The 15,044-nt window shown below is 42.0% G+C and overlaps 1 protein-coding gene across 4 annotated transcripts in view; it reads right to left on the bottom strand.

Moving 5' to 3' along the window:
- PPP1R12A (protein phosphatase 1 regulatory subunit 12A) overlaps nt 1–11,532 on the bottom strand; it is a 115,567-nt gene extending 104,035 nt beyond the window's left edge. For all 4 annotated transcript variants that reach the window (XM_071552163.1, XM_071552164.1, XM_071552165.1 and 1 more), the window contains exon 1: nt 11,209–11,532. In XM_071552163.1, the coding sequence (XP_071408264.1) occupies nt 11,209–11,445 (237 nt within the window). In that variant the 5' untranslated portion in view covers nt 11,446–11,532. The remainder of the gene's footprint in view (nt 1–11,208) is intronic.
- Between the last annotated feature and the right edge of the window lie 3,512 nt (nt 11,533–15,044).

The raw sequence follows: 15,044 nt of genomic DNA, 5'->3' as shown, positions 1-15,044 counted from the left end.
AATTAAGAAGGTAGGTATCCTAACGGAGTCATCAATATTCTCAGTGAATCCACAGTCAACAGAAGTACCCAGCAGCATTTCACAACCTACACACCGAGGTGGACAAAAGTAAGAGTACACAGAAATCCTTCATTCATGTAATTGGCTCTATAGGAACAACTCACTGTGTTCTGCTATTCCTTACATTAAGCAGAGTTAAAACATTCTAGAGAGAGAAATTTATTGTGCACTCACAGGTTTGTGGGGATAGAGAGTCACCTTAGGTATCTCAGTGAAGGGGAAGAAGAGCAAAAATTTAAAGATCCTGTGCCTCAGTGGTTGCTGAACAGTAATAAAGGAAACAAACCTGCAACAGACCTTTCTTGGAGGAAGAAACCCAAGTAAGGCACATGCTGGGTTTCCATAAGCACCAGCACCTCAAGCTCTTTACAGATGAAGACTTGAATTCAGAGACTGCTTTTATAATTAAAAGCCCAAATAACTTACCAGCGCTGCTTATTTATTAAAACCTACTAGGCAGATGAATTTGATTGTCAAAACTAAGTTTCTGTGACACAAGTAAAGCGAGGAGACAGGCAGACAGAAAAAGGGAAGGGGTGGGCAATTCAGCTGAACAAAAAAAATTTCTACCTCTGTCAGTTTTCTATCTTAGGATCAGGAGAGGATTTTTTACCCAGTCTTCCTGTGCCCACCTTCATCTAGAGGTCGTAGAATGTCTTAAAAGAGAAACCCATGCAACTGTGCAATGTAATATGGGTCTCATGAATCACAGGCAGCTACCAAAGATAAGCACAGAAGTGTATTGATAAAAAAAGTTAGTGATGTCACTCCTACTTCAGTGACACTCCTCAGTTTTACAGCCTATCATGAGCTCAACTGCCAAACATCTGAACCCAGATTTTAAACCATCTTTATTTTATATATTGAAGGTTCTGACCTAAAGTTTAATACCCAAGTAATATTTGACACTTAAGCTGCAATAAAACAATCCAAATCAGTTGATTTAGGCTGTTATTTGCTTATATTGTGCATAAGGACCCTCCAAGCATTAATGGAATGGAAAGCATGTTATCAAATACACCAGATGCAGAGAAGAAATGGAAAGAGCTCAAAATGCTAAAAGAAATTAAGACGAGTCTTCCAAATGCAGTCATGAGAGCTTCTGTCTTGAAAAGATTAAGCAGTTGCTACTGTACGTGCAGGTAAGCAAGAGCTGCTGAGATACAAAGATCCTGGAGGACCTTCAAAAAGGGGGAAGAAGTTCCACATCAGCTCTTCAAGCATACAATTCAGTCATCTCTGTGCAGCTGAGCATAAATGATGCCACTGAGGAAACTATAGCTCTGATGCCAAAGATCCTAAACAGAAAGTTACTTTTAGATGCTGTTTGGTCTTTCACTTTGAACCCCCATAGTTTGCACACCTTCAACCTTTACTAATGTTTTGATTCATATGCAGTTTAAAACAAATAAAACAAACAAATGCCTCAAATAAAAAAACAAACAAACCACAACACCCTACAAACAAACTGAAGAGCAAAATGTCTTTAATAAGACCTAACTAATATGAAAGATTTTCCATGCCAGAGCTTTTGTGGGTTTATGTTTTAATCCAGCACATACATCTGACGTGGCAGGTTGCTTACTCTAAAAAAGGATGCCAAACAATTGATAGCATCAACAGCTTTTAAAATCTACTATCTTATTAATCACACACTTGGTTTTAAGAGGCTTCCCTGGCTTTTGTAAAGTTTTTATAAGTCAAACTGAAGCTGACACCCAACAGTTAACCTTCCCTTGGGAACTGCTCCATATACACCCAGAAAAACTCCATTTCCATGTTCCTTGGGCTATAGAACCTACTAACGATTAGGCTCCAGAAAGCCAAGGTAACTTGTCAGCAGGCACAGCAATTCTCACATGGGTAGGCTTTTTGCAGAAAAAATTTCCAATAGTATTTATTTGAGCAGTCAAGTCTTAACAGCCACTTGAGCTTGCAAATGCTATTTGTTAATTACAATCAACAGTTTTTCACTATATTACAGAGTCCAGCAATCTCTTCAACTGCTGAGAAAATAATCAAGAAAGAGCTCCCTCACTGTCACATCTTACAAGGGTAACTGATACAACACTTTACAAAAATATATAATGTATCTTCTGGCATTCATACCAGGTTGTTCTGTATTTTCCTTAAAAATGGTAGTTTTAAAATCACAACTGCTGTATTTACATACATCTATAGATAAAATTTGGTTTACACACTAACTTCATAAGCTTTCTGTGGAGACTATTTGATAGGTGAGGCCAAAGCCCACCTCCAATATTGTGCAAGTACCTTAGAAGTGTTAAGCAAAAGAGCCACAAGATCTGTTAAGTTACTACTTTACAGAAATGGAGAAAGCTGCTTCTCTTCCTAAGCCTAAACACCTGGGAAGCACAGTGACCCACAAGCACTGGCATTCAGGACCACTGTTACACACACACAAGCACAGCTACAGAGACACACAAGTGTCACGATTTTACCAAGCTGCCTGCAAGTAGGAAATGAGTGACAGAAAGCCATGCCCAGAGAGATTCATAAACAAAAACCCACTAACAGTCCCAGTCTTAGCACAACTCACCCTCCCTGCTCTGCTACACTCAGAAGCCAAGAAACTGACACTGCACAAAAATCCTTCTTTCAGAGGTAAAGCACTACACTTTTATTTTCTACTGAGTAAGAGACAAACTACAGGCTAATGAAAAAAATCTTCATTGTTAGGGCCTAAAATAATTCAACTAGCTACACTAGCTGAAAAAAATAAGTGGCAGCATATTGTGAAATGTGGCAAGCTTTCTAAAGACAGTTTTATAAGGTTTCAAGGAAGCGAGATTATTACTTAGTACCAAGAGCCCAGATCTGTCCCAGAGACAACGCTGTCACCCCAATTTTTCACTTTGATTAAAACATAAGGTAAATAATTTTTGCCGAAATTTGCTGCAAGTTCAGCATCTAAATCACCAGGTGTAAAAACATTTCCAAGTAATAGGTTAACAAAACAAGTTTAAAAGCACTGACTTTTCATAACTAGATGAAAAAATAACTTAATGCTGCAACAACAACAAGCAGGGTTACCTATATTTTGTAGAATACAAGGAAGGTAGTCAAAATTCAGACTGAGGAGTAAATCCAGTTTTGCATTGTTTCATTGCTGAGATGGGGAGGCACACTTTTGGAAATTCTAATTGATTTACTTAAGTTTATTCACTTAATTAATCCTACGTATTCAAGTATAATTGCATCTATTTGTGAATACACTGCAAGCAACAACACTTTTGTTCAAACTTGGGAGATCCCAGGAAACTGAAATTCGCATGACAAGTGGCATACACCTATTTCAGATCCACAACAAAGGCCAAGACTTGCATGTAGTTCCCTGATGTACAAGAAACCTGAAATATTCAAGTATGTATGCAGAAAACTCTGGCTACTCTTCCACTTCACTATCAGTATGGTAAAACAGAAACTGCATAACTAAATAAATAATCATCCCAGAATTAAAACTTGCATAGTAATCACCACTGGCTGGCTAACCCATCACATTAAAGCAAAATGTCATTGTTTGAACTCAAGACCCTGAATTACAATTGTAACATGGGAAAATAAATCAAAGGATATTTCAAACTGATTTAAAGACTAAAAATAAATAAATAACTTTTAAAAAAATCAGTGAGACTTTGCCCTGGCAGAATGTTTTAGGGCTAGAACCATTTCTAACAATCACAGCTTACAGATAATTTAGTATTGAAGTAGGTGGTTATGTGCTAGTTATAGACCAAATGCACATATTCAGAAAATAAAGCAGTAAAGGAACGATTCACCTGCAGTCTTGAAGACAAACCTACTTCGGTGTGTAGGCCCACAGTGAGGCTACATTTACTGGTCAAGATTCTCAGGGGTTTCACCCACTTCTTACAGTGAGCTCCAGTCTTCTCTGTTTAACAGACTTTTAGAAACCATTTGGCTACCAAACATATTGTTAATGGTTAAGTGCTAACACACCAAGACATAAATGGGGAATAGCCTCATTCAAAGACTTCATCATATTGCTCTAATTTTGGTTTTGTGAAAGAACCATCAAAAGATTCAGTGTTTCCAGGATAAGCACAGAGGCTGATTCTGCGACCTCAAAAAACAACTGATAAACTGTGTACCAGGTCTTGCCAGAACTATGTATAAAACAAAATCCAACAATGCTTCCCCCCAATCCCAAAGTACCCTGATCATCTTTCACCTTCTTGTACTATCTTACAGTTCTGAAATTACTAGAAAGGAAACAGCTGAGGAATGCTGCCACTCTTATGCCATGCTTTCCATTGACTGTCATGTCAGGAATGCATGCAGCAAAGTAAAGGAGCTTGGAATGTCTCCACCCACAGCAGCATCAGAAGCTGCCCAGCTTATGGATGGCTCCACTGCCGTGTAGCTGAACTCCAGTTTGCATCTCACCATCGCCCACATCCATGAAGAGAAATATATTGTTGATCAGTATACAATATTTGTTAAACAAGTGTTCTCATATGCTGCATGTCTTACATGGCATAATCTATATTTATACTACAGTAAAGACATAATTTAAAATTTTCTGGCTGCAAGAATCCCAGAAAGATGCTACAGTTGTCTACTGCCTTCCCTTCAGAGTTCTAAGTCTAACTCATCTGAATACATCCTTGGATAAAATTTCAGTATTTGCCAGAACATGTGTATGTTCCTCAGTTTCACACAGTGCAAGTTCAGCCTCAGGAGACACAATTATAGAGATTAATTTACTGGGCTCTCAATTTTTGAGAGGATTGCAGTGTCTTACTGGCCTAAGTAGTAACTCTGAGAAAGGGAGCAAGTGAGAGTATGAGGAAATGGATAAACAAGTAAAAAACTGGACAAGAGCCTGTCAAATAATCTGTTCCAACTAAGATCTGGCATATATTCTTAAGCCTGGAACACAGATCCCTTAGAAGACTTAAGTGGTATCTCTACTAGTGATTTATACTGACTGCTTCTGTCTCCCAGCCTCAGATTTAGCTAACAAACTGAAATTTAGTAATTTGGTGAAAAACAGCATTCTTGCTACTGCAGTGCAGGATCAAAAAGGCCTTGACTCAAGCGTGTTCCCATCAGTTTTACTCATACACAACAGAGCACATCTTAGCTACTCTTACAAGGTGCTTTTTGAGAGGACTTATCATGAAAGAGTGTTCTAACAACCAAGAATACACCAGAATACAGACAAAGCTTTACTGTAAAAGCAGCATCAATGCTACAGTGCAATTCATACCTACAGACCAGCAGAAATTGTCCATGAGCATTACCTTCAGTAAATACTAAAGCCCTACCAGCTGAATTCATCCTTACATTGGAATGCAGAACTCTCACTCCATGACTAGCAAGTTTTAGAAATCTGTCAGTTATGCTAACATGAAAACAGGATGTAAATACTTTAAATAATTTTTATATGCTAGAATTCACTTGGGTTGTTCTACTTGTGCACAAGATACATGCATCACAATGAAAAAAACCCCATAGAAATCCCAGGTTCAAACTTGACAGACCACTCAGAAATAATAAACAGAAACAGGTGAAGAGATGGCTACTAGTTTCTTTTATAGAACACTGAGGAAATCACACTTCTTTATAATGCAGCATTTAAATTTTTCACTACTGTACTTACAGCACACTATGAAAAAATCACACCTTTTTTCCCTCTTCTTGCCTCCATTTCAAAGAGAAAAAAAAATAAAGCCCACAACTTAGATGACAAGCTCAGTAGGAAGTTAACAAGTATTTATTGCACAATGTGAACACAGCTACTGTACCTACAGAGAGAGATCTACAGCCCACACAAGAACCAACTCCTATTACAAAAGGGATTTTAAACAAATATGCCTCTGCAATGAGTGAAGTCAACATTACCATTATTCCAGGACTCATTTTCTCTGTGCCTTGTTGCACAGACAGAAAACTTACAAAAAAACCAAAACAAACAACAAAAAGTTCCCAAAACAACAACAAAACAAACAAACACGAAACAAAACAAAAAATACCAGAAGAAAAAAGCCACAATAAAATTATACAAGCTTGCCAAATTACTCCAAAATTCTCAGTTGTAGAACATTACAAGGTTTGGTGATAGTGAGGTTGCTTCCCCTCCAAATCAGTGAGACTACTAGGATAGCTCTGAGACATTTCCATACCTTCATTACTCTTGATTCTTGGTGCTGCTGCTGTAATGCAAAACACCCCAGAGTTTAAGAATGTAGCAACCCGTTCTTTGCTCTTACGACTGGACACGCTGCACATGCTGTGGTCCCAGCTCAAATACATGACCCATGTTATCATTCACCAAAAAGGATCCAAACAGTGCGACTTAATGCTCTCTTCTCAAGTTCTAAGGCAAAGGGATCCAGTGCTGGTAGATTTTATGTCCCTTCTGCATCACTCAGTGTTTGAAAGGGTTTACCAAGGATAGTTGATGCCAACTGTAATGATACTCGTTACCGTATCAAGTAGTACGAACATGCCATGAGAAGTTCTGGCAGAACTTTTCATTTAAAAACTGCAGAAACTCCTGCAAAGGAAGGTACTTCTTATCTAAGAAATACATCCCATTTAACCCAAAGGAAATATTAAGACAGCAATAACTATCCTTACTCAGTTAGAAACAGTGAGTGTTCAGTGAAACACACAGCACCTTAATTTACTACTGAAGGATCAACGCAGCAGAATCCTCCAACAGTGGCATCAAATCAAAACTTCTACTTAGCATTGCATCCTGCTCTGCCTGCAAACTAAAATAAAACTATAATGTTGGTACAACAGTCTCACCTTCATATTCAATTTAGTGCTTGAACAGTTGCAGAAAAACACTATTAGATACAGAGAAATAGCCTTTGAGGAACTTTGCTTAATTAAACCATATTTGTAGTAGACAAAAAAGGAGCACATGAATCCTTCATCAAGGACTAGGGAGCCCTCACCAGTAACACCCCCTACAGGAACTTGATGATGGCCACACAAACAGCCAAGACAATTTCCCTTATCTTACCTCCAATGCAACACCTTCTGCAGGAAGAAGCAAGACCAGGAGAGCAGGACATGCTCTTTTCACAGTGTGTGGTGGAATTGAGCTGCAGCACTCACCTTCTCACCAGAGAGAATGAGGCCAAAAACCAGGTTACCACGTCATAAGTCTGAGCAGACTCAAAATAAAAAAAGGCAGTCCAAAAGCAGGCTGGATAAATTGTCATGCCTAACCACAGCCTAATCTCAGCCACTTTCTTTATCAAGGGCAGGCAGGTACTCCACAATGCACATCCCGTACTCCCAGGGGAGCTGCGTGCACAGGAAATCCAGGCTTCCAGGAAACTGGCTACATCGTGGTCCCTCCCCAACACATGCAGCCTTCCCATGGTGCTGGCCAGAAAGGGTGGGCTCTGCTTTCCTGTAAAAAGCTCCACAAAACTTCTAGACAAATACTTTCAGCCACTTAAGCAATAAGTTCCAGTCAGAGTTAGTGAACCAAGACTTCTCTCATGGAAGCCAGGGAAAGCAGAAGAGAGTTCAAACTCTGAGGAAGGATGGGTGTTAAGCTTTCAGAATGATAGAACCAAATCCCACTTTGAATATCTGTCCTAGAAGAGACCAGGTTTTACTAAGAACAGTATATAGTCCCTTCTTAACTTTATATCAGAATATGTAATTTTTACCCACCCACTCTGCAAGGTCACAACTACCCTTTGGGCTTCTTTTTTTCCTCAAGTTCCCCTTACATTCAATCGTTAAGGCAGATTGGAAAAACTGCACTTTCTTTATGTTTGATCTCTCCCTGTATGACAACTGTCTGCAAATGCAACATTGAAAACCAATCAATTCCAATTTCCACTACAGTAGCTCACTGTGAACACTGTAAACATTGACATCTGATTATAAATTTAAGATCTAATTTAAAAGTAAGTTTTCTGATCTTGTAGACACATAAACACAGCATGTATATAATGCAGGTTATGCAGCAGAATACATACTACCCTGCTGCAATTACACTGCATACATCGCTGAGACAGAAAAATGGTATACACAGTTTAGTCCTTTGTGCTGAAGGCCTAACCTGAAAACTTGTGCTCGAACAAGTTCTTAAAGCCAGTGACATTTGACAGCACTACATACAGGAATAATAATCATCACATAATGACAAATTTTTCCCCTTCTGCAAAATCTCAAAGAAATTTAACTGACTTGTCCTCCGATATGACGCATTCGTTTACACACACGCAAACAAACCAAAATCACTCACTGGCACTGTCAAGAGATGAAGTACCTACATATATCCTCCCCCTCCCTCCACCTCTGAGCTACCAAGTGAACTATAAAGAGAAACAATTCTACATAAAGCTTTCTGATGGTGATGGCATTCTACCCCACCTGCCAGAGGAAAAGCTTAGGTAATGGCTTTAGTAACAAGGCTTGATGCTCCATTAAGGACAAGCTCTGAAACTCACGAGAATTATAAGATTAACGGAACTTTCCCCTCAGCACTTCTAACTACCTGGGCTGTGAAAAGAAAACATAGCTTGAGTCTCTTTCTATAACTGCTTTATTTATCAGGAAAAATCAGAAGCTAAACAGTATATTTAATATCTAATTCTATTGCTATTTCAGACACATGGATTTGCTCTCAGTAACAGCAAAAAAAAAATCCTATGGAAGACAAAAAGGACAACTCAAAAAGGTACAATCATTTTATCTTTGCTGAGATAAATATATTCCTGTGAAGCAGTAATGTCTACATGGGATCAGACAGACACAGAAAACGAAAAACAACAAACCAAAAACCACAAAGCAACAGCCAACCACAGCACTCTAGAACACAACACCATGGACTTTGACACAACTGACATCAGTCAGTCAAAACTGTGAGGAAGAATGACAGGGTTTTGAAGTTTCCTTTGAGAACAGACACAGTTTTGTTTATGCCACAGCCAAATCTGATTAAATGAATCCAAGTAACAGACTGCACCATGAGGGATTTTGCACCTTTTATATGGCATATTAGAGGAAAATAAGATTTATTAATAATAATAAAGTGAAACCATTCAGAGTTGGTTATAGGCAGGAACTTTTTTTTAATAGCAACAGGCAACATTCATCTACTGGACTGCCTCAAAAGGTTTACAACTTCACAACTGATCTTCTTATTTGTTTTCAATATCACAAAATCAGAAAAGGCCCTTTGCTATCACTAAAGGAGGGGAGGAGGGAGGAAGTGAGTGAGCAAGAATTTTAGCAGTGATGTAAACCTTTGCTTCTGTTCCCTTAAACTTTTCCCTTCCAAACAGCAAGGTGGCTACAGGTAAAAAGAAGGGGACAATAAGCTCAGAACTATCCTGACGAAAACTTTGTTGTATATAGTATCAAAGACATTTTGAAAATGCCGTCTGGGCTTCATAAAGAGAGATAACGCCATCTCTTATTCTAACAATAGAGTGAAGCCAAACGTCATCCCTTACTACCAATCACAGAAGTGCAGTAACACGCAGACCCAAGGATCTAACCAGTTAAGGTATGACTTCTAATGCAGAGCTCCCTGGACGCACGAAGCAATCATAACTTCATTAGTGGAGGGCAATAAATACATAAAACCGGCACTGAAGTGCCAGGCTAGCCTGCAGTCAGGCAACCGTGCTGCAGTAACACGCTGACAGGCTTAACCACAACACACATTCATTCTTCCAGTTCAGTTCACAACTGAAAGTAAACCAACACCCTTTACAGGGGAGCAAGTGACAACTTATACACAGGAAATGGAGCAGAGTCATAGCATTTTGTATCCTATGTTCAGGAGGGGTTTCTATCCAGTGCTGCAGGGCAATTTATGTATTTCTAAAGACTCACATCCCTTGAAATATCTATGTAGGATGGAGAAAAAACCCTCACCATCTCGTTTTTGTTTAATGCAAGAAATGCACAGCATAAAAACAATATCCTAACTATCTCACCTATTCATTTTGGGAAGATTTCTACTTGATCAACCTACATCTCATAACCATTAAGATTGCTTTTTTTAAACTACTGAAGAACTTATAAAACTAAGAACGAGAAGCTAGCCTGTCAAAGATAATTTTTTGCTTTCTAGATATTCAGTAAATCTAATATTGTGTGGAAGCTTTTGGCCTTCTAGAGAAAAAAAACTATGCAGGCAAACCCGCATTATCTCCGGATTGCCACAGCCTTTCCTTATTTGGCTAACGTTTTGAGATTCCAATCAGACTGCTATGAAGTTCAACATGCACAAAGCATCCATTTTGAGGAAACTTCACAGCCAGTTTCCCTTCCATTCCCATCCTGCCCCGAATGAAAGTTATCTCCCCTGGCACTAACCCCCTCCCACATACCCACTCCAGAACAAAGCCATATGGATTGAGTTTTTTACTACTTTCCAACGTACAGAAGAAAAATATAAGAGCCCTGCTCCTCTTGAAGTTCAGCTTTCACACTGCGGCGGGAGCCATCGGTAACGAAAACAAGCAGCCCCTTATTGATACGGGTTTCTATGTAAGGAACAAAACATTGGTTCCCCATAGAAACCGGAGAGAAATAGATGATCCGTCTCTCCACACGCCCGTTCGCACGCACAAGCGGGATTTAATCGGCTCAATTGCCGTGGAACACGGGGCGACGGGGGCAGCCGGGAACTGCTCCCGGTATCCCGGACTAGGGGCAGCGGGAAAGCGCCCACCGAGGCAATCCCGCCCGCCCCACCTGCGGCCACACCCCCGGGCCGGGGGGCACCTGTGGCCAGCCCCGCCAGGGCCCCAGGGCAGGACCCGCGGCCCTTCGGGAGAGGCGCTGCCAACAGGAGAAAGAGAAAGAAGGTCAGCGGCACCTCCTCCCCACCGGAGGAGAGGCCCAGCCGCCCCTTCCGCCGCCCGGCCCGCGGGGAGGGGACGGAGGCTGCCGGCCCTGCCGCCCCGGGGGCTCGGCCGCGGGCCCTCGGGCCGGTCCCAGCCCGGCCCCGCCGCCGCCTCCCCGCCCCGACACCCCCCAGCGGAGGCAGCGGAGCCGCCTCCGGCCCCGTCCTCCTCCTCCTCCTCCTGCGGGGGGCACTCGGCCGGCCTCGCCCCCCTTCCCGGCCCACCCGGGCCCGGCCAGGGCCCCCTCGATCGGCCCCGCACCAACCTGGTGGAGCGCGGTGAGCCCATCCACATTGGCGTAGTTGATGTCGGCGCCCCGCTCCAGCAACCGCAGCACCTCCTCAGTGTCCCCGCTGGAGCAGGCGGCCAGGAAGACGGCGCCGTCGTCGAACTTCACCTTGGTCTTCTTGCGCTTGACCACGGGCGGCTCCCGGTCGGTCTCGGAGCCGATCCAGCGCTTCAGCTGCTCGTTCCGCTTCTGCTTCGCGTCCGCCATCTTCATGCCCCGCTCGCGCCAGCCCCGCCGCACGGCCCCGCCGAGCGTACGCTTATACCGCCACTGTCCCACTGCGCACCGCGCCGCGCCCGCCCCGCCCGACCGGGGCGGGGACAGCGACCGGGGCGGGGCGCGTAACGCGACAGCGCGGACTGCCGGGGGCGGGGCCACGGCGTGGGCCCGGGGGTGGAGGGGATTGGGAGGGGGAGTGGGAAAGTGGGAGTGGGAAAGTGGGAGTGGGAGTGGGGCGAGAAAGGGAGTGGGAAAGTGGGAGTGGAAGTGGGGTGAGAAAGGGAGTGGGAGTGGGAGTGGTGGTGAGTGGGAATGGGAAAGGGGGTGGGAGAGGGAGTGGAAGTAGGAGTGGGGTGAGAAAGGGAATGAGAAAGTGGGAGTTGGTGAGAGTGGGAGTGAGGGTGGGAATGGGAAAGGGAGTGGGAGTGAGAAAGTGGGTGGGAGTAGAAGTGGAAATGGGGATGGGAGTGGGAAAAGGGGTGAGAGTGGGAATGGGGATGGGGATGGAGGCTAGAAATGGGAATAGGAGTGGCAGTGGGAATGGAGGTGGTCTCACACCTGCGTGGGGCAGCTTATCTGAAGGTGCTGCCAACCCTTGCCTGTGACCTCTGTGTCACCTGTAGCAACATCAGTGTTTCTGCCTGCATTGGCAAACAGGCCGCATGCAGACACTTGGAGGGAAAAGAGAAAAGAAGTGGAGCAACTCCAGAGGGTCCTCTGTTTCTGAAGATTGCACATGAGCGTGCCAAGCCAGCCTGGTGCACAAAAGCAGCGGCTCCCATTTGCCCCACGTGGCTACATTGGCACCTGCCCTTCAGGGGCCTCCAGGGAAGCTGGAGAGGGACTCTTCATCAGGAACTGTAGTGAGAGCACAAGGAGTAATAGGTACCAACTGAAATATGGGAAATTTAGGTTAGATGTAAGGAAGAATTTTACTGTTAGCTTGGTGAGATGCTGGAGCAAGTTTTCCAGGGAGGCTGTGGATGCCCCAGCCCTGTGGTGTTCAAGGCCAGGTTGGATAAGGCTTTGAGCAACCTGGTCTAGTGGGATGTGTTCCTGTTCATGGCAGGGGGAGTTGGGATTAGATGATCTTTAAGGTCGGTAACATTCCTTAACGTTCTATGATTCTGTGTGACATAAACCGCATGCTTGTTGTCCATTTCACTTGAAGTTCACTTCGATGGTGTGACAACCTGGGGTAGCAGAGCATCCTTTCTCTTGGGAGAAAACAAGTAGTTACCAAGCAATGCAGCATTTGAAGACACAAAGACTAAAATGTGGGGTTTTTTCAGAGTTGCAACTTCTAAGAACCAAGCTATCACAGATAATAAAGTATTTTCCATGCATGGCATGCTTTCTTTAGCTAAAAGCAATATGCATTTTGCTTTAAATGGAATCATCTCTGGGAAGAAAATGTGGGTTTGAACTTAATGGGAAAAAGTTTTATTTTCAACTAATTATAGGAAACAAAGTGTAGTTTGAGAGGGTCACCAAACCTCATATACTTCAAATTTTGCATTATTTGCACTTTTCTAATTATGACATCTCCTTATGAGGGATAGTCTCATGGCCAACTCAAGGTTCTTATATCTGTTTGTACTGGTAACAATGTCAGCAGCATTTTACAAGAAGTAGTAGTTGTAAGGTGCCCGCAGCAATGTGCTGTTCTTAATGTCTTCCAGAACAGATTTTCATCGGAGATATTTGCATAGTATCCATCAAGATTTACTCATACAGCAGTGCATGAGATATGCACTGACAATTTGCAGGCGCAATGTGATTGAGAACAAAAGACAACATCTGGTAGTCAAGATGAAAGATTTGACAGAGAAAGATTTGCAGTCTAAGTAGGTGGACGAATGATTACCTGGCATCTAATTTATACCTTCCCATTGACTGCTTGTATGACTATCCAGGGCTACATTTTATGTTCTTGGGGTTGAAAATAAGGCTGACTCCTCAGAGTACACTTCAAAAACAGTGTGCTTGAGTGCTTGTTACTCACAGGAGTGATTCAGCTGGGCTTTAGCATAGTGCTCGTACAATCAGGCTGGTGGGGGTAGTTATCACCCAACTCATGTCTAAGGAGGGGATTTGCTCAGGCTCCAGCCGCCTCCTGTGGCCTTGTTCTCATGGGCAAATTTTCTTGGGGACAGACTCTCAATCCAGGGTCATTTCATAAGGACCTGAAAACTACAAGCCAGAAAAAGGTAAAGCAAGATAAAAGCTGTTTGCTCTTTCCCCAAATGTCTCTGATGTTGTACAAGTACCCTCTCCAACATGCTGCTTCTCTCTTTCTCTCATCTGGCTGTCTGAAAATTTGGATCTTCAAGAAACCACATAGCTGAAGAATGTAAAACAATGATTTCAGCAAGCAATATTTAAATCAAGAGCTTAATTAGCAGCAAAGTAATTCTAGACAACTTGATAGGTTCCAGTCTCCTCTCCTTGATTTAAATTTTCCAGCTCGGTTTTTAGTTTCTCGTCGTGGATCCTCCTTTAACTCCAGCTTTCTCTTCTTGGCTTGTTAGTGAAATGCAGAGGTTCTACAGTTCAGTTCTGTTCTTAAGGATCACAGTTTGGTTTTAAAGACCCGATCTAATACTTTCCTTTTATTCCTTTTTCCAGGGCATTTTTCACTGGTTACTCTCTAACTTTTTCAGAGGATGTCAGCAAATATCTTTCCATATACTGCAGCTATTTGTATGTTACACATTCTTGACTTTATATTTCCTTGACTTTTTAATTTTTTTGTGGTTGCACCTCATGGTTGGGAGTTAATGCTGTATTTGAGGCCTTTTGCAGACTCTACAGGCAATGTATAATTAATTTGTACAGGCAGCTGAAATTCAGATATTCCATGTATATAGAATATATTTGTCTTTCTGAGATAGCTGTGTGCTCTGCAGGAAATTATATGTGGGTCTTAAATCTAGCAAAGCATGTGGTCTTCCTTAAGCAAAACGTAGAGCTGTCATTCATATAAACTAGTTAATCTCTGCAATTGTTCACATTTTCTGTATTCAACAAAATTGAAAACAAGCAGAGCATAATAATAAAATTATTAATATTAATAACAGCAACTAATTTTCAATTTTTCTATTTTTATTTTTTCTATCTCACCTCTCATATAAAAGTTTGTAATTTCAATTGCAAAGACATGCTGGTCCATATTCTTTACCTCATCCTACCATTCCAATGTCATTCAATTTCATTGTAAAATCAGTGTAGCTGAGAGGAGATAAGATGGTCTACAGATTCTAATTCAGTACTAATTGAGACCAACAAATGTAATTACCAATAATAATTGCTGTGGAAATCTGATATTCTTTTCCGATTATCTACGGAAGTATGGAGAGTGAAACTCTCTTTGAAGAGCATATTGAAAGTGAGTATAAAATTCATTCTAAGAGTCACTACTACTGCAAGAGAATATCACGAGAGAGAATTACGTGACTTCATAAATATGCGTGTGCATTTACAATAATCAAAGTATGCTAACAAGAGACTCTTGAACCATTTGAGCTACTTGATGTGTACAGCTTAAGGACACACTAAGTAAACCTAGTTTTATCAGGCTGTTCTGATGTATC

Source organism: Pithys albifrons, chromosome 3, assembly GCF_047495875.1.
Source record: "Pithys albifrons albifrons isolate INPA30051 chromosome 3, PitAlb_v1, whole genome shotgun sequence".
Taxonomy (NCBI): domain Eukaryota; kingdom Metazoa; phylum Chordata; class Aves; order Passeriformes; family Thamnophilidae; genus Pithys; species Pithys albifrons.
This window is presented reverse-complemented; position numbering and strand designations above follow the sequence as displayed.